We start from the raw sequence: 26,924 nt of genomic DNA, 5'->3' as shown, positions 1-26,924 counted from the left end.
AAAGTACGTCAAAAATAAGACATCCTGTATATTAATATTGATTTTTATTATACAATATATGATAATAATGGAAAAACGAGTCAAACTGAAGAATTTTGTTCATTAAATTCGAAAAAAAAGTCACTAGATTGTTTGAAAATTGATTAGAGGTAAAAGTGCGTCAAAAACAAGACATCCTGTATATTAATATTGATTTTTAATATACAATATATGATAATAATGGAAAAACGAGTCAAACTGAAGAATTTTGTTCATTAAATTCGAAAAAAAAGTCACTAGATTGTTTGAAAATTGATTAGAGGTAAAAGTGCGTCAAAAACAAGACATCCTGTACATTAATATTGATTTTTATTATACAATATATAATAATAATGGAAAAACGAGTCAAACTGAAGAATTTTGTTCATTAAATTCGAAAAAAAAGTCACTAGATTGTTTGAAAATTGATTAGAGGTAAAAGTGCGTCAAAAACAAGACATCCTGTATATTAATATTGATTTTTATTATACAATATATAATAATAATGGAAAAACGAGTCAAACTGAAGAATTTTGTTCATTAAATTCGAAAAAAAAGTCACTAGATTGTTTGAAAATTGATTAGAGGTAAAATTGAGTCAAAAACAAGACATCCTGTATATTAATATTGATTTTTATTATACAATATATAATAATAATGGAAAAACGAGTCAAACTGAAGAATTTTGTGCATTAAATTCGAAAAAAAAGTCACTAGATTGTTTGAAAATTGATTAGAGGTAAAAGTGCGTCAAAAACAAGACATCCTGTATATTAATATTGATTTTTAATATACAATATATGATAATAATGGAAAAACGAGTCAAACTGAATAAATTTGTTCATTAAATTCGAAAAAAAAGTCACTAGATTGTTTGAAAATTGATTAGAGGTAAAAGTACATCAAAAATAAGACATCCTGTATATTAATATTGATTTTTATTATACAATATATAATAATAATGGAAAAACGAGTCAAACTGAATAAATTTGTTCATTAAATTCGAAAAAAAAGTCACTAGATTGTTTGAAAATTGATTAGAAGTAAAAGTACGTCAAAAATAAGACATCCTGTATATTAATATTGATTTTTATTATACAATATATGATAATAATGGCAAAACGAGTCAAACTGAAGAATTTTGTTCATTAAATTCGAAAAAAAAGTCACTAGATTGTTTGAAAATTGATTAGAGGTAAAATTGAGTCAAAAACAAGACATCCTGTATATTAATATTGATTTTTATTATACAATATATAATAATAATGGAAAAACGAGTCAAACTGAAGAATTTTGTTCATTAAATTCGAAAAAAAAGTCACTAGATTGTTTGAAAATTGATTAGAGGTAAAAGTGCGTCAAAAACAAGACATCCTGTACATTAATATTGATTTTTATTATACAATATATAATAATAATGGAAAAACGAGTCAAACTGAAGAATTTTGTTCATTAAATTCGAAAAAAAAGTCACTAGATTGTTTGAAAATTGATTAGAGGTAAAAGTGCGTCAAAAACAAGACATCCTGTATATTAATATTGATTTTTATTATACAATATATAATAATAATGGAAAAACGAGTCAAACTGAAGAATTTTGTTCATTAAATTCGAAAAAAAAGTCACTAGATTGTTTGAAAATTGATTAGAGGTAAAATTGAGTCAAAAACAAGACATCCTGTATATTAATATTGATTTTTATTATACAATATATAATAATAATGGAAAAACGAGTCAAACTGAAGAATTTTGTTCATTAAATTCGAAAAAAAAGTCACTAGATTGTTTGAAAATTGATTAGAGGTAAAAGTGCGTCAAAAACAAGACATCCTGTACATTAATATTGATTTTTATTATACAATATATAATAATAATGGAAAAACGAGTCAAACTGAAGAATTTTGTTCATTAAATTCGAAAAAAAAGTCACTAGATTGTTTGAAAATTGATTAGAGGTAAAAGTGCGTCAAAAACAAGACATCCTGTACATTAATATTGATTTTTATTATACAATATATAATAATAATGGAAAAACGAGTCAAACTGAAGAATTTTGTTCATTAAATTCGAAAAAAAAGTCACTAGATTGTTTGAAAATTGATTAGAGGTAAAAGTGCGTCAAAAACAAGACATCCTGTATATTAATATTGATTTTTATTATACAATATATAATAATAATGGAAAAACGAGTCAAACTGAAGAATTTTGTTCATTAAATTCGAAAAAAAAGTCACTAGATTGTTTGAAAATTGATTAGAGGTAAAAGTGCGTCAAAAATAAGACATCCTGTATATTAATAATGATTTTTATGATACAATATATGATAATAATGAAAAACAAGTTAAACTGAAGAATTTTATTCATTAAATTCGAAAAAAAAGTCACTAGATTGTTTGAAAATTGATTAGAGGTAAAAGTGCGTCAAAAACAAGACATCCTGTATATTAATATTGATTTTTATTATACAATATATAATAATAATGGAAAAACGAGTCAAACTGAAGAATTTTGTTCATTAAATTCGAAAAAAAAGTCACTAGATTGTTTGAAAATTGATTAGAAGTAAAAGTACGTCAAAAATAAGACATCCTGTATATTAATATTGATTTTTATTATACAATATATAATAATAATGGAAAAACGAGTCAAACTGAAGAATTTTGTTCATTAAATTCGAAAAAAAAGTCACTAGATTGTTTGAAAATTGATTAGAGGTAAAAGTGCGTCAAAAACAAGACATCCTGTATATTAATATTGATTTTTAATATACAATATATGATAATAATGGAAAAACGAGTCAAACTGAAGAATTTTGTTCATTAAATTCGAAAAAAAAGTCAGCAGATTGTTTGAAAATTGATTAGAGGTAAAAGTGCGTCAAAAACAAGACATCCTGTATATTAATATTGATTTTTATTATACAATATATAATAATAATGGAAAAACGAGTCAAACTGAAGAATTTTGTTCATTAAATTCGAAAAAAAAGTCACTAGATTGTTTGAAAATTGATTAGAGGTAAAAGTGCGTCAAAAACAAGACATCCTGTATATTAATATTTATTATAGTATATTATTATAATGAGAAAATGAATGAAACTGAACAGTTTTGTTCATTAAATTCGAAACAAAAGTCACTATATTGTTAATAAAATGATTAGAGGTAAATGTTTGTCTAAAAAGTACAGCCTGTATATTAATATTGATTTACAGGATACTATTTTTGTTTTTAATGGAAAAATTAGTTAAAGTAAACGATTTAATTAATTAAATTCGAAAAAAAATCATCGGGTGATTATTAAAATGATTTCAGTTATGAGTGGAATAAAAAATGGACATCCTGTATAGAATTTTGGTTACTTGTACAGTAAATATCAGTATTGGTGTTTATAATGATTATTTATCAATTCAGTGAGTAGATAACACTCAACAATGTTCTCTAAGAAAAAAAAATAAAAGCAAAAAGATTAATTAGGTATTTTCCAAAATTTCAAAATTATTTTGACATTTCGTTATCAGTAGAAACAAGATAATCACTAATTAAAAATATTTTCTAATCTTATGAAATCGTATATCGGAAATTTCAATAAACTGCAAAATTATTTTAAAAAAAAAAGTAAAAGAAACAAATTTTTAATTTTATAATACTTTTACCACGACCGCCATTTTGGAATACGGCAATTGACACACATCAATCAAATTATGACATTTACTGCTGATATTAATTAAACGCTCGTGTATAAATATTTAGTAGTAGTAAACACACTGTATATTGTAAATAAATAGATAATTTTATTATTGTATTATTGACAGTTGAAAAATAATTAGTAAAACTCACCTTAAATCGAAGACTATAAAACACACAACCACTACACACGATATTGCCCTTTTGAAACAAACTAAAAGTTTTCCTGTGCTTTTTCTAGTAAAGAAAATCGAAAAATCACTGAATTTTTGATAAATCATAATAAAATTTTCAAAATATAACAAATTACAGCAATCAAAAACCACTAAATACATTTTTTTTAAATTTTTTCCACCTTCTCGGAAAGCAAAGTTTTGACAGGTTAGGCGTATATTTGCGACATTTACCAAATTTGTTAAGGCGATTTTTAGCGAACGTACACTATTATCAAATTACATACTTTTATGCAACCAACATAACACCATTTTTTATTCTACAGGGGGTATATGAAAGTAATCCAAAACAAAAATCTGGCATTGAAATAAATTGTTGTAGTTTTCGAATTATCGGTAAAGTTGGAAAATGGAATTTTATACAGGGTTTTTCGTAATTTTGGAAATATTATTCGGAAAAATGAAATTTTTAATACGATTTTTGATTTTAATGTTTCTAGAAGGAAGTACTTGGGGGAAGGGGGGTAAAACCAATTCAACACCAGCTTTTTGACCTGATATAACACTGTGTCATCAATATTTGTTCGAATTTTGTAATTATAAAATTGTATATAATAAAAAAAATATTTTAATAGTTTTAGTTTCGTTTTATTTACAATCTGCCCCTCGTAAATGTGATTTAACTTCCAAATAACTTACCTTCTGCTCCTTGAATGACAGAACCTCTCATAACTCATTATTTCTAAAATAAATGAAAAATACTCATCAATTAATGAGTAATTGGTACGAAATTGATCAAATCGATCAAAATTCGTCCATTATCGAGTCTCTAGTTTATTATTAATGAGTCCTCTTCACGTTATTATTGAACTAAATACTCATCAAGCAAACCCTATCAAACAGACTCATCAATTAATGAGTATTCTGTACCGAAATTGATGAAATTAAAGCATTTCAATCAAAAATTGTCTTCGCCGAGTCCCTAGCTCGAAGTTATTGAAATAAACTCTAATTTACATCAAAATAATCAAAGATACTTATCAATTAATGAGTATTCGGTACCAATTTCCATTGGAAAACGGGAATAAAAACAAGACCTTTGCTTTAAAACGATATATTTCAGTATTTATAAGCCGATATTCACCTATAAGGTGATTCATAACGATGTACAAAACTACTGTTATTCGTTTTTTTTTTGTTTTTTTTTCGAAAATCTTTAATGAATTTATAAAATTTACACCTGATTTTTTTTCAAAATATAAACTAATTACAAATATTTTAGGTTAAAATATACTCTTATCGATTAAAATGTCTATATACAACAACTATAAATAATATTTCGTATAAATTGTGCGTTATAAACGTTTCAGAGCGTTAGGGCCCAATGAGGATGTTTTCATTTTCCGCGTCGGTTGTACGGACATCGGAGCTATCGGTTGGGAATCGTTACATTTGTCGGCGCTACCTAATTCCTGCAAAAAATTAAAAGATATTCATCAATTAATGAGAATTTTTTACCAAAATCGATTAATCGAGCTCGTTTTACTCGAAAATCGTCTTCAATATCTTATTTACGAATCCCTGATCTATATTCGGCACGTTTTACACGAATTTCATTCAAAACACTCATCAATTAATGAGTATTTGTTACAAAAATCGATTAATCGAGCTCGTTTTACTCGAAAATCGTCTTCAATATCTTATTTACGAATCCCTGATCTATATTCGGCACGTTTTACACGAATTTCATTCAAAACACTCATCAATTAATGAGTCTTTTGTATAAAATCGACGATTTTGGCATAGATTTCTTGAAAATCGTCCAGGTACATTATTTATGATCCAGATCTATATTTGACTCGTTTTAGACTGATTTTATACAAAATACTCCCCAATCAACGAATTTTTTTCATGAAATCGAATAACCGAACTCGATTTACTCGAAAATGGTCTACCATATATTATTAATGAGTTCCTGATATATATTTGACCGGTTTCATACTACATTCATCCAAAATACTCATCAATTAATGAGCCCATTACATTTTTAATGAATCTCTAGCCCAATATTCTTGGAGCCAAGTCATTTTACAGCAAATACATTAAAAATACTCATTAATTGATGAGTATTTAGTACAAAATCGATAAATTTGGTAGTTTTTCTGGAAAATCCACGATTAACGAGTACCAGATATTCTTTTTTTGATTCGTTTTACACGAAATTAATAAAAAATACTCATCAATTAATGAGTATTTTAAACGAATATTCGTGAAAAAAAATTGAACTTACGTTGATATTACTGTAGCTGGCTAATTTCATTTGGGCCAATTGCGAAGCGGGCGTTAGATTGGTCGAACTGCCGAACGGCGACATCATCGACGATACCGCCCTCTTCAATTTCGACGGCGTTTTATTGAACGAAAAAGCTCGGCCGACTTTCAATCGATTCGTCGCGAATTTGAACGCCTTTGAAAACGTTCCGTTATTCACGTCACTGGTATCTATGTCTAATTGTTGGGGTTCCAGGTACGCCATGAATTTGTCCTAAAAAAGGGGGGCGATTTATTATATTATCGTTAAAAAACGATTTTGGGCATCAAATATTCAGTAAAAATTAGTAATATCAAGTTTGGGCGTGAAATATTCAGTAAAAAAGAAAAAAAAATCGATACACTTGAGGTTGGGAGAAATTTTCAGTAAAAATTAATATAATTCGAGTATAGGCGCCAAATATTCAGTAAAAGTGAATAAAATCGAGTTTGGGCGACAAATATTCAGTAAAAGTGAATAAAATCGAATTTGGGCGACAAATATTCAATAAAAGTGAATAAAATCGAATTTGGGCGACAAATATTCAGTAAAAGTGAATAAAACCGAATTTGGGCGACAAATATTAAATAAAAGTGAATAAAATCGAGTTTGGGCGGAAAATATTCAGTAAAAGTGAATAAAATCGAATTTGGGCGACAAATATTCAGTAAAAGTGAATTAAATCGAATTTGGGCGACAAATATTCAGTAAAAGTGAATAAAATCGAATTTGGGCGACAAATATTAAATAAAAGTGAATAAAATCGAGTTTGGGCGACAAATATTCAGTAAAAGTGAATAAAATCGAATTTGGGCGACAAATATTCAGTAAAAGTGAATAAAATCGAGTTTGGGCGACAAATATTCAGTAAAAGTGAATAAAATCGAATTTGGGCGACAAATATTCAATAAAAGTGAATAAAATCGAATTTGGGCGACAAATATTCAGTAAAAGTAAATAAAACCGAATTTGGGCGACAAATATTAAATAAAAGTGAATAAAATCGAGTTTGGGCGGAAAATATTCAGTAAAAGTGAATAAAATCGAATTTGGGCGACAAATATTCAGTAAAAGTGAATTAAATCGAGTTTGGGCGGAAAATATTCAGTAAAAGTGAATAAAATCGAATTTGGGCGACAAATATTAAATAAAAGTGAATAAAATCGAGTTTGGGCGACAAATATTCAGTAAAAGTGAATAAAATCGAATTTGGGCGACAAATATTCAGTAAAAGTGAATAAAATCGAGTTTGGGCGACAAATATTCAGTAAAAGTGAATAAAATCGAATTTGGGCGACAAATATTCAATAAAAGTGAATAAAATCGAATTTGGGCGACAAATATTCAGTAAAAGTGAATAAAACCGAATTTGGGCGACAAATATTAAATAAAAGTGAATAAAATCGAGTTTGGGCGGAAAATATTCAGTAAAAGTGAATAAAATCGAATTTGGGCGACAAATATTCAGTAAAAGTGAATGAAATCGAATTTGGGCGACAAATATTCAATAAAAGTGAATAAAATCGAATTTGGGCGACAAATATTAAATAAAAGTGAATAAAATCGAGTTTGGGCGACAAATATTCAGTAAAAGTGAATAAAATCGAATTTGGGCGACAAATATTCAGTAAAAGTGAATAAAATCGAATTTGGGCGACAAATATTAAATAAAAGTGAATAAAATCGAGTTTGGGCGACAAATTTTCAGTAAAAGTGAATGAAATCGAATTTGGGCGACAAATATTAAATAAAAGTGAATAAAATCGAATTTGGGCGACAAATATTAAATAAAAGTGAATAAAATCGAGTTTGGGCGACAAATATTCAGTAAAAGTGAATAAAATCGAATTTGGGCGACAAATATTCAGTAAAAGTGAATTAAATCGAATTTGGGCGACAAATATTCAGTAAAAGTGAATAAAATCGAATTTGGGCGACAAATATTCAATAAAAGTGAATAAAATCGAGTTTGGGCGACAAATATTCAGTAAAAGTGAATAAAATCGAATTTGGGCGACAAATATTCAGTAAAAGTGAATAAAATCGAATTTGGGCGACAAATATTAAATAAAAGTGAATAAAATCGAGTTTGGGCGACAAATTTTCAGTAAAAGTGAATGAAATCGAATTTGGGCGACAAATATTAAATAAAAGTGAATAAAATCGAATTTGGGCGACAAATATTAAATAAAAGTGAATAAAATCGAGTTTGGGCGACAAATATTCAGTAAAAGTGAATAAAATCGAATTTGGGCGACAAATATTCAGTAAAAGTGAATTAAATCGAATTTGGGCGACAAATATTCAGTAAAAGTGAATAAAATCGAATTTGGGCGACAAATATTAAATAAAAGTGAATAAAATCGAGTTTGGGCGACAAATATTCAGTAAAAGTGAATAAAATCGAATTTGGGCGACAAATATTCAGTAAAAGTGAATAAAATCGAGTTTGGGCGACAAATATTCAGTAAAAGTGAATAAAATCGAATTTGGGCGACAAATTTTCAGTAAAAGTGAATGAAATCGAATTTGGGCGACAAATATTAAATAAAAGTGAATAAAATCGAATTTGGGCGACAAATATTAAATAAAAGTGAATAAAATCGAGTTTGGGCGACAAATATTCAGTAAAAGTGAATAAAATCGAATTTGGGCGACAAATATTCAGTAAAAGTGAATTAAATCGAATTTGGGCGACAAATATTCAGTAAAAGTGAATAAAATCAAGTTTGGGCGACAAATATTCAGTGAAAAAATATATAAACACGAATTTGGGCGCTAAATATTCAGGAAAACCAAGCTTTTTATCGACTTACCGCATCGGCGGTGCACGCGTTATTCGCCATTTGTCGCGTCAACGTCTTCAAAAACGACACCTTATCGGCCTCCTCGTCGGCCATCGAAAACGAATACAATTTCTCCTTCAAATCGTCGTTATTCCGACAAACCAAACTGAAAACCTTCTGGCAATCTTCCGTTTCCTTTATATCGATGACGCGTTTGATGGTATTCAACGCCAACAATCGCACGTGTTTGTACGGCTTAACCAGCTGCCTGTTTTGGACGCCCGCCGCGACGCTCGACGGACTCTTCAAACTGTTGAACGATTTCGATTTCTTCTTGCAAACTTCCAATTGATCCGAGAACAGGAACAGCACGAGGTTGTTCCCTTTGCTGGCCAAACCCTCGGAGGAGGACAGTTGAATCACCTCAGCCCTGGCGATGAAATTTCTGTGCGACGAAACGATGTCCGGCTGTAAAACGAAACGATCGACCGATTAATAATTGGTGGCAGGGAGGGTGGTGGGAGGGGAGGGGAGGGGAGGGTCGTTAGGTGTTCCACCAGACCAGAACTCACCGGGCAATTGTCGATGTCGTTGAAGATGTTGAACAGCGTCACTTGCCCTTCCGCTTTCCTTTTATCCTCGTTGATATGCGTCATCACTTCCCTGAGAGCGGCCAAAGCTTGTTCCAATGCCGAATGGTCCGGATTCGATTTCGGAGTATTTTTCAAAATATCTGTGTACATAAATATGTGTAATATAAACCATAGAACTAAATCGGTTATTTCTACGATACGAAGTGAAATTACGACTAATTCTAAGTTCTGAATCCATAGAATTCCAATTTATAGTGAAATTACGACTATTTCGATTACCTAAAACCACAGAACTACAATTTATAGTGAAATTGGGACAATTTCGAGTACCTAAAACCACAAAACTACAATTTAAAGTGAACATTTAAAGTACTCGGATGATTTGAACCACAGAACTAAAACTAATAGTGAAATTTCATTGCCCATTTCCATAATTTGAGTCATTTAACTTCAATTAAAGTGAAATTCAATATATTTCGATGATTCTAATCACAAAAACAAAAATTCAAACGTCAAATGTCATTCTATTTGATGGTTCGATGATCCGAAACAAAGAATTAGAACGCCAACTGAAATTTTAACTCGAAAACCATAGAACTTCACTTGAAAATGACAATTGACGTTACAACCATAGAACTACGTCGTAAATTATACTTTTTCGTTTTATTTCGATGATTCGAGGCAAAAAAACGAAACTTCAAACGTCAAATGTCATTATGTTTGATGATTTGATGATCCGAAACAAAGAATTAGAACGCCAACTGAAATTTTAACTCGAAAACCATAGAACTTCACTTGAAAATGACAATTGACGTTACAACCATAGAACTACGTCGTAAATTATACTTTTTCGTTTTATTTCGATGATTCGAGGCAAAAAAACGAAACTTCAAACGTCAAATGTCATTATGTTTGATGATTTGATGATCCGAAACAAAGAATTAGAACGCCAACTGAAATTTCAACGTTTCTATGACTCGAAAACCATGGAATGTAAACTTGTAAATGTCAATTGACACGTTGAGTTAGTTACAACCATAGAACTACATCGTAAATTATACTTTTTCGTTGGAGTTGAACGTCAAATGTCGTTTTATTTGATAGTTGATAAATTTCGGTAAAAAATTGATAATCACCGATATAAAACCGATAGACATCGATAATCACCGATAAAAAATCGATAATCACCTATATAAAACCGATATACATCGATAATCACCGATATAAAACCGATGGAAATCGAGAAAAATTGATAATCACCGATAAAAAATCGTTAGATATCGATAAAAATCGATAATCACCGATAAAAAATCGATAGACATCGATAATCACCGATAAAAATCGAAAATCACTGATATAAAACCGATGGACATCGATAAAAATTGATAATCACCGATAAAAAACCGATATACATCGATAAAAATCGTTTATCACCGATATAAAACCGATAATCACCGATATAAAACCGATGGACATCGAGAAAAATTGATAATCACCGATAAAAAATCGTTAGATATCGATAAAAATCGATAATCACCGATAAAAAATCGATAGACATCGATAATCACCGATAAAAATCTAAAACCACCGATATAAAACCGATGGACATCGATAAAAATTGATAATCACCGATAAAAAATTGTTAGGACATCGATAAAAATCGATAATCACCGATAAAAAATCGATAGACATAGTTTATAATCGACAATTACCGATAAAAAACGATAAATACCTATAAAAACTTTATAAATACCTGCAAAAATTGAACGTTAGATGATAAATATCGTTTTATTTGATAATTCCAAGATTCGAACCACAGAATTAGAACGGTGAATGGAATTTCAACGTTTCTATGATTCGAAAACCATAGAATTACCCTTAAAAGTGAAATTTCAACTATTTCGATTATTTGAAACACAAAAACAAAAATTCAAACTTCGAATGTCGTTTTATTCAATAGTTAGATGATTCGAACCATAGAACTACAACGCCAAATTGAAATTTCGACGTTTCCACGATCCGATAATCATACAAACTACACTTAAAAATCGACAATCGGCACGTTTATTTGAATAGAACCATCGAAATAGGAGTTTTCGACGGTTCGAACGAAGGAACTCGATTTTTCTTACCGTTTAACAATAGGCTGATGCTACCCAAGCGTTGTACAGGTCGAATCATCAATTCCTGTAAACTCTGTCTGCCGCATTCGGATCGAGTCTGACATGCTTTGAGGAACGCGTGAAATCTCGGTTTGTTCTGATCGCATTGGCACAAAACCTCCTTCATTTCCTCGAAATAATTTATGAAAGGCGGATAAGCCTTTTGTAGGCTCGTCGAATATTTGACGATTACGTTGCCGATGCTTTGATCTTCGCTCCAGTGCGCCGCCGTCCAACGCAATTCGTCCAACATCTTGACGTGGGATTCGTATATCAACGGGATTTTGCCGAATATTAGATTCAATTCGGTGTTGTTGAGGAGCGCCTCCTCTTCCGGCATCTCTTCCAAGTGTTTCTTGAACATCTAAAAACGAAACACAAACGACCATAGAACTACATCATAAAGTAATACTACTAATGGTTTCGATTATTTCGACCATAAATCTACAAGAAAAAGTCGATTTCGATTATATAAACCACAGAACTACAACATTTAGTGATGTACAAAACTTTTTAGTGGATTCAAGCCGCGGAACAACGTTTTGATGTCATTTCTATGGACTGAAGAGCCAGAAAACGACGAAAGTCGATAAAAAACTTCTACTCACCGTCATAATCGTATGCAAAATATCGACGTAATTCGTTTCGGTCTGCACCAATTCCAAAAACACCCTGTGCCTTTGAGTGAAACCCTTCCTCGGCGTATCGATTCCCGCCGGTTCGACGCCGTCCGATATCTCCTTCGAAGGACTCGTGGTGCAATCCAAGAAGGATCCGGAAACTGATAACAAACCGGCGTCGCTGACCGACGATCTCCTTTTTGTTACCGCCGGCGATTGGGGATGCACCAAAGACGACAATAGAAGCTTCCTTTTCCTCCTTCTTGCCGATCCCCCGGGCGTGACGTTCGATTCCCTCCGACCGGACGGCGACAAAACATGATCCAAATACTGAGAAAACAACAATAACCAATAGAAAATCGATAAATACCGGTAAAAAATCGATACACAACAATAAAAAACGATACATACCGATAAAAATCGATAAATACCAATAAAAAATCGATAAATACCGATAAAAAATCGATAATCACCGATAAAAAATCGATAATCACCGATAAAAAATCGTTAAACAACGGCAAAAATCTATAATTATCGATATACACGATAAAAATTCAATGAATAACGATAAAAAATCTATAATCACCGATAAGAATTCGTTAAACATCGGTAAAAATCGATAATTACCGATAAAAATTCTGCAGAAATCGACAAAAGTCGATAATTTTCGATAAAAAATCGATAAACCCGAGAGAAATTCGATAAATACCAATAAAAAATCGAAAATCATCGATAAGAGATTGATAAAACCCTATAAAAAATCGATAAACACCGACAAAAATCGGTATTAACCGATAAAAAATCGATAAACACCGACAGAAATCGATAGACACCAATAAAAATCGATAGATTCGAGATACTTACATCGTCCAATTGATAATCCTTCTCCACTAGACTGGTCTCCTTCTGCACAGACGTCCAGAACCATTCGGCTTTAACTATCCAAGCTTTCGACGACGTTTCCGGCCGTTCCGTCACCGTACACTCGTCCACAACCTGAAAAACGACGAATGACGTCACATCCGGATACGACGTTTCGTAAATTTTCATTTTTACTTACGACGTGCGTACAAGCAGGATCGGCGGTATTCGTTACGGTACCGCCGTTCAAAACCAATACTTCGCACATGTGTTTCTCTTCGTCTTCGGGGAAACCGACGAAACTCACTTTGGCACCGTGGAATGGCTTCAAACGATGTTTGGCCTGTTAGAAATGATAAAATCGTTATTAGACTCGAAAAAAAAAACGTTCGTATCGTTCAGATTCCTTATAGAAACACGTTAATTGAGCGTTTCCGTTGTCGCAAAATCCATTTATCGACCTCCAAAATGTCGAAAATTAGTATAATCGGATTTGTTGACATCCGATTCGGTCTTATGAAAGGAATTTATGAATTAAACAAGGTTAGATCGGGTTAAATTTAGGTTAAGTTACGTAGGATTAAGTTTAGGTTAGGTTACGTGAAGTTGAAATTAGGTTAGGTTACATTAGGTTAGATTTGGGTTAGGTTACGTAAGGTTAGATATGGGTTAAGATACATATGGATAGATTTAGGTTAGGTTAAGTTACATAAGATTAGATTACAGTTAGGTTACTTTAGGTTAGATTTGGATGAGGTTAGGTTAGGATACGTTAGGTTAAATTAGGCAATTATGTGTAAAACCGGAAGTACCAATTTTTGACAATCGGGACATCGATAAATCGCCAAAAAAACGTTCCGAATTCGTAAACGTAATCTTCTACTCAACCTGTATACCACATTTTATGACCCAACGCATTTTTAACATGATTTTAATTTCAACCACCTCATATACAAAATTTTATAAACTTGAGTGTTTTCATGACGATTCTAATTTTAATTCGCCCTGTATACGAAATTTTGTAAAATTAAATTATACAATGTGGTCAATTTATCATCATTCCAAACCGGATAGAAACGGAAGCAAAATGTTAATTTCGACTCACCCCGTACAATAAAATTCATATAAAAACATATTTAAATCAATTTTTGGTCGCGATAGAGTGAAAATTCCCATAGGATGCAATAGAATCATATAGGGTGGTCAATTTATGATGATTCGAACTAGGATGGGTACAGGGTGGTCGATTTATCAGGATGGAAAAACAAAAAATCGACTCACGACAAAATCTTCCCGGGTAACTGTGAAATCGAGATCGTGCCTGTTCTCCCAACTGTCCACAACCCAACTGGGATTCATAATCGGTACTCGAAACGTCGAAGCGTATTGATACTTTTCACCTCCCACTGTATTTGCTATCAGATGGGTCACCTTTGAAGACATATCCTTCCTAATGGAACCTCCCATGTGATGTATCAAACTCACTAATTTCGCCTTTTAAATAAAAAAAAAACGATGAGAATATTTTTACAACGACCCTTGTAAATAAATTTTTAGCTAATAGCGAAACTTACCAATTCTCCTTTTTCACGAAATCCAGTAAAACAAACGATTACCCCCGTCATTGCTAAATTATATAGAGGCCTAGTATTAAAAGGTAATTTTTCTTTCTTAAGAGCCAGTTGTTTGAGAGCTACGGGGCCCAATAATTGTAATTTTGATCTAACAAATAAAACAAAAACACTAAAAACCACTAAAAACTCGAAATAAACATACGACACTACGAAATTTCGCGAAATTACACGTAATTAGCGTCAAAATTACGACTTACCTGTATAATTTTTCGAATATTTCTCCCTCGAAATTTTCCACAACGAAAATCGTCGAAGTACTTTCATTTTCTTTAAAATCTAGTGGTTCGATCGAAGTTAAAACTGGGAAACCGAAAGTTTGAGCTGCTGTAAAAATTTCCGAATCGTTCGCTATACTACCAATCAAATATATTTTATTAAAAAAACCTGAAATTGAAATTAAACATAACCTAGCTTTTTATTACTAGAAATTTAGGAAATATATTTTTATGTAACTAATTTTCAACTCACCCTCGTTTCTTATGGTAGTCTCACTATTCGAATCACTACAAACTGATCCTTGGTGTTGGTTAATAACTTTACCTTCTTCCATTTTTTTTTATTATTATTAATATTAAAATTCGTATTAAATGTTAATGGGGTATAAATATCACCTTAATAATTCAAAAAGTATCAACCACATCGTTATTTTTTTCGAAAAAAACCTCGTAGCTTGGATTTTTTAACTGTTTTTGATTTGGTTCCCCTCTTGGTATAAAAAGACAGTTAAGGTGTGTATACATTCTCAACGGTCTGTCAAAAATCTGACATATGTCATTCGTATAGGACTTTCTATCATTCGTAAAATAATTATAATATCGATAATAACTAAACTTTCCATATCATTACTATATTAATTGAATAAGAAAACAAATTAATCATTAATTAATATAAATATAAGACTTATAACTAAATGTTTAATTAAAAAGCGACCTCTAGCGTTGACGATATCATTTAAAAAATTTCATTATGCAACGTTTTTTTTTTAATTGTTTCCCGAATTATCCTCCCACGCACTATTACAAACAATTATTGGCAACCTTTTTATTTCCATTTCGTAGTTAATTTCGAATTTCGAAATTTGATTCCTTAATAATAATAAAACTAAAAGTACGTTAGCTAAAGTATATCAATAGTGTAACTACATAACTAAATCTAACGATATTAATCAATTTTTACTACTACAATACATGAATAATTGGTAAAATATTACTTTTTATTTTTTCAAATTAATTAATAACATCATAAATCTTCCATATAAATCGTAATGAAATGAGCTCGATGTTTATAACAAACTACACAATGGAACGCTTTTTATATGTCATTCATTTTATGAGGTTAAATATCATCATCAATAGTTTCTACACAATGGCCGATGTATTAGATATAAACGACGCTGTCGATTTAGATGTTGAAGACGAAGGTGAACAAAGTGTTTTAAGATTAAAAGATAAAGTAATCAAAAGAAAAGGACGCGGTTTCGGTCCCGGTGAAGGTAGAGAACACGAAAAAATACGAGGTTACGAATCAATAGACGCCGGAGAACATGGAGACGAACAAGGTCCCCAAAAATCAGTCGAAGGATGGATATTATTCGTTACATCCGTTCACGAAGAAGCCACGGAAGAAGATCTGAGTAAAAAGTTTTCCGATTACGGTGTTATTAAAAATATTAGTATTAATTTGGATAGGAGAACTGGGTTTTTGAAAGGTTACGCTTTAATTGAATACGGTACATACGAGGAAGCCGCTAGTGCTAGAGAGGAATTGAACGGGTCTTCTCTGTTGGGGCAAACCATTGCTGTGGATTGGTGTTTCGTTAAAGGGGCCAAGAAACAAAAAAAGCGAAGCAAAAGACATTGAATGTGTTAGAATTTTATTTATATCACTTTTGTGGCACTGGAGATAATATAAAACGTTTTTGTATATGCTGTTCACTCATTTAACACCTTATTTAATGTCCGAGTATAATAAAAATGAGAGAAATATTGATTTTCATTATGTTTCTTTTTCTATATTTATTATGTGTTGATTCAACTTCGAATTAAATAATAGGAAACTTTTAACAGGTAAGTTTAACAATACTTTTATTAAATTTTCAATAAACTTTAGTTATATTAACAAAAAATTTTATCACGTATCATTTAAAATTAATATGAAAAATAACTTTTGTTAATTAAACATTTATGCTTAGTTATCTCTATGAGCATCAATTTTTATAATGTGAAAAGGGAAAAAACAAAAAATAAAACAATCATTGAACCTTATATAACTTTATTTTCATATATTTTATTATAAGTAATACATTATTACTAAATATTAACTTAAATGACAGTCGTCTTCTTTTTTTTATTATAGATAATTGACATTTCTAATATAACCCGATAGAGACAATAAATTTGTCACTACGTCAATTATCTTGTTATGGAATTTTAACAATTTTCTCAAATTAAAAAATGATATAAACAAGTAAACATAATAATTAATTTTATATTTATCGTGATGAATACCTCACAACTTTTTCGTTTGTCTATGATTATTTATTCGAACAAAGCTGTCAGTTGTAATGGCGCCAAAATGGTATCTGAGGCAACGAAATGTTTAGTCAATAATTTTTATCTAAAAAAAATATATAGAAAATGCCAATTATAGCAGAACGTGCTTCAGAAAATGAAGAAAAATTACCAAAAAAAGAATATTATAGCGGTAATCCAGCTCTCGATGAATTATGTAAAGGACCGAGGTAAAACGTATAAAATTTTTTTTCTACAAGAAATTTTTAAACAAATATTTCAGAATGACTAAGGAATATCTGAGAAAACATTGTAAGGAGCAAAGATTATATCAAACTCCGCATTTAAACGACGTACTGTATTTACATTTCAAAGGGTTTTCTTATATTGAAAATTTGGAGGAATATACAGGGTTGAAATGTTTGTGGTTAGAAAATAACGGAATTAGAGAAATAAGCGGCTTAGATAACCAAAAACAATTAAGAAGTCTTTTTCTACATTATAATCTGATTAAAAAAATCGAGAATTTAGAATGTTGCCCTATTTTGGATACCCTAAACATATCTTATAATCAAGTAAAGAAAATCGAAAATTTAGGTACGTTCTTAATTTAAATGTCAACCGATAGATGGCGGAATGTTTATTTTTATTTTAAGATTGCATTAAACCTCTCCATACTTTAAACATGTCTCATAATTACGTGGAGAAATTGGAAGATTTTGAACATTTAACACAATTACATGAACTTTCCGTATTGGATTTATCCAATAACCACGTAGACGATCCCCTAATCGTAGAGGTCGTCGGCAAAATGGCGGGCTTAAGAGTATTGAATCTAATGGGTAACCCAGTTATAAGGAAGATTCCTGCTTATAGAAAAACATTGATCATAGCTTGCGTCAGTATTTTTTTAAACAAAAATTATCATATTTGTTTATTTGTTTGTATTGTTTTTAGAAACAATTACAATATTTAGATGATAGACCGGTATTTCCGCGCGATAGGGCATGCGCGGAAGCTTGGTGAGGTTATATAGCCTATTATTTATTACCATATATGGTAAATACGAATTTTTATAGGGAAAGGGGAGGAGTTATAGAAGAATCGGCGGAAAGGCAACGTTGGATCGATAGGGAACGTCAAAAAATGATGGAAAGCGTCAACGGTAACTAAATCCGGTTAATATAATGGACGAAAATTGATTTTTTAAAAATTTCAACATAGCCATAATGAGGATTCGAGAAAGGCATTTGGAAGAGCGTAGACAACAATGCGACAGCGGACAAGGGACTTCGGTGGGGGATTCGGAAAGCGATACGGAAAGTCTCGTTTTAATTAACGATAATGTTGCACTAGAAAACGTTTCTTCCTCGTCGTCTTCGTCGTCAGACGATAATTTCATGGAAGATAACCAAATAGCCGATACGAGGGAGTACGAAGAATACAGGGAAAGAATTTTCGATTTTAGTACTAAAAGTTTGTCGATATATTTTTATTATTTTTCGATTATTTCGTTACGATTATTCAATTTCAGCGTTCAAAAGTAGATTTTTGGTCGAAGAAATCACCGGCGAAGAACAATTACCGACTACCAGTGCGGTAAACGAACGTACCGATAGCGGTGACGTCGTTGATCGTAACGAAGAAGAAGAAATACCGAAAAACGACGAAGATACCGACGAGATTCAAGCGGAAATCGAAGATATCGATGTTGAAGATACGATCGAAAGAAATAGACGAAAAGCGAAAGAAGCGGCGATCGAATTGGTGAAGAAAACGCGTTCCACTACGCGTTCGATGACTTTCGAAGAATTTTTGGAATCCAGGAAGGATCCAAAAAGGATATTCGACGAAAATAATACGCCTGAAGATCCACCTAACGAAGATACAACGACAGGAAACGACAATTCCGATTTCGGTCTATTTTTAGATATAAAAGAAGAAGCTGGTGATTCCGATGATACCGATACGGAAGAAAATGAAGATATCAAAGAATCTAGATATAAAAATGAAGAAAGCGACGTTCCGGGAAGATTAAATGTAACGGAAAACGACGTAGATCGTACGAAAACGACGCACATTGAAGATGGAAGACGAAGAAGAAACGCCGACGCACGAAAACTATCGGAAATCGAAGAAAACGAAGATACAAAAGACGATAGGGAAGAAACTAAAGAGGAAACAGACAATTTCGATGACGTAGTAACGAAAGAACACCAAAATGAAGAAAGCGACGATTTGCGAAGATTTAATATCGCCAAAAATGACGTAGACCATACGGTACCAATGGATATTGAAGATGTAGGAAGAAGAAGAAACTTTAAAGCTAAAATATCAGCAGAAAATGGAGATGAAAAAGAAGATGGAGACGATAGAGAAGAAATCGAAGAAGGAATAATCAATTGTGATGAATTAGATACGGAAAAAGAACGAAATGAAGATGGCGACGATACGGAAATGTCAGATATAGAAGATGCGGGAAGAAGAAGACACTTGGAAGAAACAAAACGATCAGAAATCGAAGAAAACGAAGATACTGAAGATGTTGGATATAAAAATGAAGAAATTGAAGACAGATCTGTTAATTTAGATGACTTAGATGAGGAAGAAAAACGAAATGAAGATGGCGACGCTACGGAAAGGTCGGATATCGAAGACGCGGGAAGAAGAAGACACTTGGAAGAAACAAAACGATCAGAAATCGAAGAAAACGAAGATAAAGAAAGAAGAAGAAAAGTCGTAGGTAGAATATATTCTGCTGATACGGTCGCCGAAGAAAAACCGATCGTAGAAATGGAAGAAACGAAGATAATAGCTGATAATTATGAAGATGAATCGTCCGAAATCTTCGGGGAAGAAAACGAATGCGACGATTATTATAAGAGACAAAAATCTTTGATGAAGATCAAGAAATCGATAGAAGAAAGTAGAAATAAAAAATCATCGATCGAAGACGACGACGAAGAAGAAGACGAATACGAAGACGCCTTGGAGGACTTGGACGTTTACGTAGAAATAGATCGTGTCGAAAACGACGTTTCGATTCAAATGAACGTTGGTGAAGCGAATACTGAAGATGGAGAACGTTTGGGGTACGAAACGGATACCTGTGAGTTTTTCAATACATGTTATAATCAGTTTCGCGAAGTTATTTAGATGTTTGACCGTACCGTTCGCCTTTTCGATATCGATAAATGCGTTATATTCGATTTTTAGGCGTTAAGGACAAAAGGTCTTTCGAGCATATGATTTTTTACGAGAATTTAGATAAAAGCGATAAAATTTCGATCGATAATGATGAAGTCGATTATGAGGAATGTAGAATACGAACCAGGGACGAAATTAAAAAAATATTTTCGTATAAACCCGAAGATGAGAACGTCGATGATGTTAGGTATCGAAAAAAATTATATTTTCGTCCTTGATCTTCCTTTAAATTCTTTCATTTTCATTCAGATACAAGGAAATGTTGGAGTGGGATATCAAATTACCCCCACAAAACGTGCAAATTCTCCCGCCGATAAATAACAAGAAAGATGACGAAGAAAGGGAAGAAACTTTGAGATTGCTGATGGAAACTAATAAAACGCGAAGAAACGCCGCGGAAAAAGAATACGAAATCACGCCGCCAGGTAATGAACGGCGTCGAAAGTTGATTCGGCGAATGCGCCGGCTCCCAATAAGCCTTAATGCTACAAATTTTGGTTAAAACTATAGGCGCCTCCGCCAAATATCAGTCCCAGTCGGGGTTTCTTCGAATAATGGCAAATATGAGCTCTTGTCGATGTTTCTTCAAATTTTGGCGAGCGCGCCGGTTCCCAATAAGCCTTAATGCAAAAATTTTGACGAATGCGGCGGGCGAATCCGCCATAATTTGAAAAAACATCCGCGGCGATTGATATTTGGCGGAGGCGTCTAGAGTTTTAACCAAAATCTGTAGTATTAAGGCTTATTGGAAGCCGGCGAATTCGCCAAAATTTCGAGAAACATCGACTGGCGGTCATATTTCGCATAATTTCAAAAAAAACATCGATTAGAACTCATATTTGGCGGACGCGCCTTTGGTATTAACCAAAATTTGGAGCATTAAGGCTTATTGGAAGCCGGCGAATTCGCCAAAATTTGAAGAAACATCGACAAGAGCTCAAATTTGCCATTATTCGAAGAAACCCCGACTGGGACTGATATTTGGCGGAGGCGCCTATAGTTTTAACCAAAATTTGTAGCATTAAGGCTTATTGGGAGCCGGCGCATTCGCCAAAATTTGAAGAAACATCGACAAGAACTCATATTTGTCATTATTTGAAGAAACACCGACTGGGACTGATATTTGGCGGAGGCGCCTATAGTTTTAACCGAAATTTGGAGCATTAAGGCTTATTGGAAGCCGGCGAATTCGCCAAAATTTCGAGAAACATCGATTGGAGCTCATATTTCGCATAATTTGAAAAAAACATCGATTAGAACTCAAATTTGGCGGACGCGCTTTTGGTATTAACCAAAATTTGGGGTATTAAGGCTTATTGGAAGCCGGCGCATTCGTCAAAATTCGAAGAAACATCGATTAGAGATCATATTTGGCGGATGCGCTTATAACCCAACTAAAATTTGAGGTTTTAAAGATTATTGGAAGCCGAAGTTTACGCCAAAATCCGAATGAACGTCGACTAGGACTGATTTGGGCTGACGCGCCGATAATAATGATCGAAATTGGAAGTTTTAAGGCTCAATGAAAGTTCGTGCAACTGCAAAATTTCAATTAACATCGTAGGGGACAAATATTTGGCGATTGGGACGGTCTTTAGGAAAATTTGAAACGTTAAGGCTTATTGGCGACCGGCGCATCCGCCAAAAATTCGAATGAACGACGAGTGGAACTGGTTTGGGTTGACGCGCCGATGATATTGACCCATATATGGAGTATTAAGGCTCATTGGGAAACGGCGCATCCGCCAAAATAGCAAGCTTTGTTGTATAACACGAAAATGGCTGCGTTCGAAACTGATCGGATCGATTTTTAGGGGATATAATAGAAGATGGAGACGTTATACTGTACCCGACGTCCAAAATACAAAAAGAAGACGATAAATCGATTATAATTGAAAAAAAATTGATTATTTCTGAAAATTTTCCTATATATCAAACTAAAGAGGGACACACTGTAGATATTTCCAGCTCCAAGGTGCGTTTTATGAATTTATGGGTAAATATACGATGTGCGTCGATTGAATCGACTTTTTTTTCGGTTTTTAGAACGAAGAATTGGCGGAAATTTCGAATTCCCTGCAGATTTCCAACAGTATTTCGGAAATTCGTCAACAGATGTCGGACTTTACGACAAAATTCGATGAATTCAAAGAGAAATATCGTTCGCAACGCGAAGAAATCATTAGAGATTACAACGAAGCCGTTAAAAGAGAATTGGAAGTCGTGGATAAACTGATGATGGCTAAAGAGACTTTTTTGACGAAACGTCGGACGAAACGAGACGATGCGAGACCTTTGACGTACGCCGATTTGAAAAAACACTACGAAGACATGGGAATGACGTACGAAGACGAAGAAATGACAAGTTTAGATGAAGACGGCGCTAAAGAAAGTGAAGATCTATTCGAAGATTGCGAATTATCAGATGGAAACGTGCACGAATTGAAAACAAGCGACGAGAAAGTTGTTTTGGGTGGTGAAAAGGTGCAGTATAAGGAAAAATCTTGTTTTACAAACCTGGAAATATGAAAATTCTTGTTGTAGATTGAAATTCTCGATACTTATACGGTGGAAAATCAATTAGAACTCGAAAAATCTGGAGAGTTGAACGGAAAAAACGAAAATAGCGATCCAGTTGAACGGAAAACTGGTTGTTCTTTGGAAATGCAGTTAGCCAAGGAAGAGGATTAGTTATATTTCACATTTTTTGCGATTGTAGTACAAAAATTGTACATTTTCTTGAATTAAATTACGATAAAATCGATTTATTTCCGTTTATTTCTAGCTTGGACCCACCCTGTATACGTTAACGCGTTAATTTCCCTTATAAAATTTGGAAAAATCGGATATTTGGTGAATGCGCCGGTCGTATTCGCTAATATTTCGATAAAACCATCTGTTTTCGTTTATTTGTAGCATAGACTCACCCTGTATACGTTGAAACGTTAATTTCCCGCTTAAAATTTGAAAAAAAACGAATATTTGCCGAATGCGCCAGGAGAATCGCTAATATTTCAATAAAACCATCTGTTTCCGTTCATTTTTAACTTAGACTCACCCTGTATATGTTGAAACGTTAATTTCTCGTTTAAAATTTGAAAGAAAAAAACGAATATTTGGTGAATGCGCCGGCTGTATTCGCTAATATTTCGATAAAACCATCTGTTTTCGTTTATTTGTAACATAGACTCACCCTGTATACGTTGAAACGTTAATTTCCCGCTTAAAATTTGAAAAAAAAAACGAATATTTGCCGAATGCGCCAGGAGAATCGCTAATATTTCAATAAAACCATCTGCTTTCGTTCAATTGGAACTTAGACTCACCCTGTATACGTTGAAACGTTAATTTCCCGTTTAAAATTGAAAAAAAAAACGAATATTTGCCGAATGCGCCAGGAGAATCGCTAATATTTCAATAAAACCATCTGCTTTCGTTCAATTGGAACTTAGACTCACCCTGTATATGTTGAAACGTTAATTTCTCGTTTAAAATTTGAAAGAAAAAAACGAATATTTGCCGAATGCGCCAGGAGAATCGCTAATATTTCAATAAAACCATCTGCTTTCGTTCAATTGGAACTTAGACTCACCCTGTATACGTTGAAACGTTAATTTCCCGTTTAAAATTGAAAAAAAAAACGAATATTTGCCGAATGCGCCAGGAGAATCGCTAATATTTCAATAAAACCATCTGCTTTCGTTCAATTGGAACTTAGACTCACCCTGTATACGTTGAAACGTTAATTTCCCGTTTAAAATTGAAAAAAAAAACGAATATTTGCCGAATGCGCCAGGAGAATCGCTAATATTTCAATAAAACCATCTGCTTTCGTTCAATTGGAACTTAGACTCACCCTGTATACGTTGAAACGTTAATTTCCCGTTTAAAATTGAAAAAAAAACGAATATTTGGCGAATGCGCCAGGAGAATCGCTAATATTTCAATAAAACCATCTGCTTTCGTTCAATTGGAACTTAGACTCACCCTGTATACGTTGAAACTTTAATTTCCCGTTTAAAATTGAAAAAAAAAACGAATATTTGGCGAATGCGCCAGGAGAATCGCTAATATTTCGATGAAACCATCTGTTTTCGTTTATTTGTAACATAGACTCACCCTGTATACGTTGAAACGTTAATTTCTCGTTTAAAATTTGAAAAAAAAACGGATATTTGCCGAATGCGCCAGGAGAATCGCTAATATTTCGATAAAACCATCTGTTTTCGTTTATTTGTAGCATAGACTCACCCTGTATACGTTGAAACGTTAATTTCCCGCTTAAAATTTGAAAAAAAACGAATATTTGCCGAATGCGCCAGGAGAATCGCTAATATTTCAATAAAACCATCTGTTTCCGTTCATTTTTAACTTAGACTCACCCTGTATATGTTGAAACGTTAATTTCTCGTTTAAAATTTGAAAGAAAAAAACGAATATTTGGTGAATGCGCCGGCTGTATTCGCTAATATTTCGATAAAACCATCTGTTTTCGTTTATTTGTAACATAGACTCACCCTGTATACGTTGAAACGTTAATTTCCCGCTTAAAATTTGAAAAAAAAAACGAATATTTGCCGAATGCGCCAGGAGAATCGCTAATATTTCAATAAAACCATCTGCTTTCGTTCAATTGGAACTTAGACTCACCCTGTATACGTTGAAACGTTAATTTCCCGTTTAAAATTGAAAAAAAAAACGAATATTTGCCGAATGCGCCAGGAGAATCGCTAATATTTCAATAAAACCATCTGCTTTCGTTCAATTGGAACTTAGACTCACCCTGTATACGTTGAAACGTTAATTTCCCGTTTAAAATTGAAAAAAAAACGAATATTTGGCGAATGCGCCAGGAGAATCGCTAATATTTCAATAAAACCATCTGCTTTCGTTCAATTGGAACTTAGACTCACCCTGTATACGTTGAAACTTTAATTTCCCGTTTAAAATTGAAAAAAAAAACGAATATTTGGCGAATGCGCCAGGAGAATCGCTAATATTTCGATGAAACCATCTGTTTTCGTTTATTTGTAACATAGACTCACCCTGTATACGTTGAAACGTTAATTTCTCGTTTAAAATTTGAAAAAAAAACGGATATTTGCCGAATGCGCCAGGAGAATCGCTAATATTTCGATAAAACCATCTGTTTTCGTTTATTTGTAGCATAGACTCACCCTGTATACGTTGAAACGTTAATTTCCCGCTTAAAATTTGAAAAAAAACGAATATTTGCCGAATGCGCCAGGAGAATCGCTAATATTTCAATAAAACCATCTGTTTCCGTTCATTTTTAACTTAGACTCACCCTGTATATGTTGAAACGTTAATTTCTCGTTTAAAATTTGAAAGAAAAAAACGAATATTTGGTGAATGCGCCGGCTGTATTCGCTAATATTTCGATAAAACCATCTGTTTTCGTTTATTTGTAACATAGACTCACCCTGTATACGTTGAAACGTTAATTTCCCGCTTAAAATTTGAAAAAAAAAACGAATATTTGCCGAATGCGCCAGGAGAATCGCTAATATTTCAATAAAACCATCTGCTTTCGTTCAATTGGAACTTAGACTCACCCTGTATACGTTGAAACGTTAATTTCCCGTTTAAAATTGAAAAAAAAAACGAATATTTGCCGAATGCGCCAGGAGAATCGCTAATATTTCAATAAAACCATCTGTTTCCGTTCATTTTTAACTTAGACTCACCCTGTATATGTTGAAACGTTAATTTCTCGTTTAAAATTTGAAAGAAAAAAACGAATATTTGGTGAATGCGCCGGCTGTATTCGCTAATATTTCGATAAAACCATCTGTTTTCGTTTATTTGTAACATAGACTCACCCTGTATACGTTGAAACGTTAATTTCCCGCTTAAAATTTGAAAAAAAAAACGAATATTTGCCGAATGCGCCAGGAGAATCGCTAATATTTCAATAAAACCATCTGCTTTCGTTCAATTGGAACTTAGACTCACCCTGTATACGTTGAAACGTTAATTTCCCGTTTAAAATTGAAAAAAAAAACGAATATTTGCCGAATGCGCCAGGAGAATCGCTAATATTTCAATAAAACCATCTGCTTTCGTTCAATTGGAACTTAGACTCACCCTGTATACGTTGAAACGTTAATTTCCCGTTTAAAATTGAAAAAAAAACGAATATTTGGCGAATGCGCCAGGAGAATCGCTAATATTTCAATAAAACCATCTGCTTTCGTTCAATTGGAACTTAGACTCACCCTGTATACGTTGAAACTTTAATTTCCCGTTTAAAATTGAAAAAAAAAACGAATATTTGGCGAATGCGCCAGGAGAATCGCTAATATTTCAATAAAACCATCTGCTTTCGTTCAATTGGAACTTAG

The 26,924-nt window shown here is 32.6% G+C and overlaps 3 protein-coding genes across 3 annotated transcripts; 2 read left to right on the top strand and 1 right to left on the bottom strand.

Moving 5' to 3' along the window:
* Positions 1-4,973: 4,973 nt before the first annotated feature.
* Positions 4,974-15,594, bottom strand: LOC130442889 (protein ECT2). Its single transcript, XM_056777280.1, has 12 exons — positions 15,311-15,594; positions 15,040-15,226; positions 14,783-14,930; positions 14,490-14,702; positions 13,408-13,551; positions 13,212-13,343; positions 12,336-12,677; positions 11,698-12,091; positions 9,545-9,705; positions 9,003-9,440; positions 6,166-6,420; positions 4,974-5,347 (listed from the first exon to the last, which is right to left on the bottom strand). Exons 1-12 carry the CDS (start codon positions 15,390-15,392, stop codon positions 5,231-5,233), a joined length of 2,613 nt encoding a protein of 870 aa, XP_056633258.1. The 5' UTR covers positions 15,393-15,594; the 3' UTR covers positions 4,974-5,230.
* A 594-nt stretch (positions 15,595-16,188) lies between these two features.
* LOC130442759 (RNA-binding protein 8A) lies at positions 16,189-16,817 on the top strand. Its single transcript, XM_056777111.1, has one exon. It carries the CDS (start codon positions 16,208-16,210, stop codon positions 16,700-16,702), a length of 495 nt encoding a protein of 164 aa, XP_056633089.1. The 5' UTR covers positions 16,189-16,207; the 3' UTR covers positions 16,703-16,817.
* A 661-nt stretch (positions 16,818-17,478) lies between these two features.
* Positions 17,479-23,250, top strand: LOC130443379 (dynein axonemal assembly factor 1 homolog). Its single transcript, XM_056777951.1, has 12 exons — positions 17,479-17,582; positions 17,636-17,949; positions 18,009-18,250; positions 18,310-18,374; positions 18,432-18,517; positions 18,577-18,828; positions 18,887-20,461; positions 20,569-20,746; positions 20,809-21,056; positions 22,374-22,534; positions 22,606-23,043; positions 23,104-23,250. The coding sequence occupies exons 1-12, from the start codon at positions 17,479-17,481 to the stop codon at positions 23,248-23,250; spliced, it is 3,810 nt and encodes a 1,269-aa protein (XP_056633929.1).
* Positions 23,251-26,924: the final 3,674 nt, after the last annotated feature.

Source organism: Diorhabda sublineata, chromosome 4 (genome assembly GCF_026230105.1).
Source record: "Diorhabda sublineata isolate icDioSubl1.1 chromosome 4, icDioSubl1.1, whole genome shotgun sequence".
NCBI classification, from domain to species: domain Eukaryota; kingdom Metazoa; phylum Arthropoda; class Insecta; order Coleoptera; family Chrysomelidae; genus Diorhabda; species Diorhabda sublineata.
This window is presented reverse-complemented; position numbering and strand designations above follow the sequence as displayed.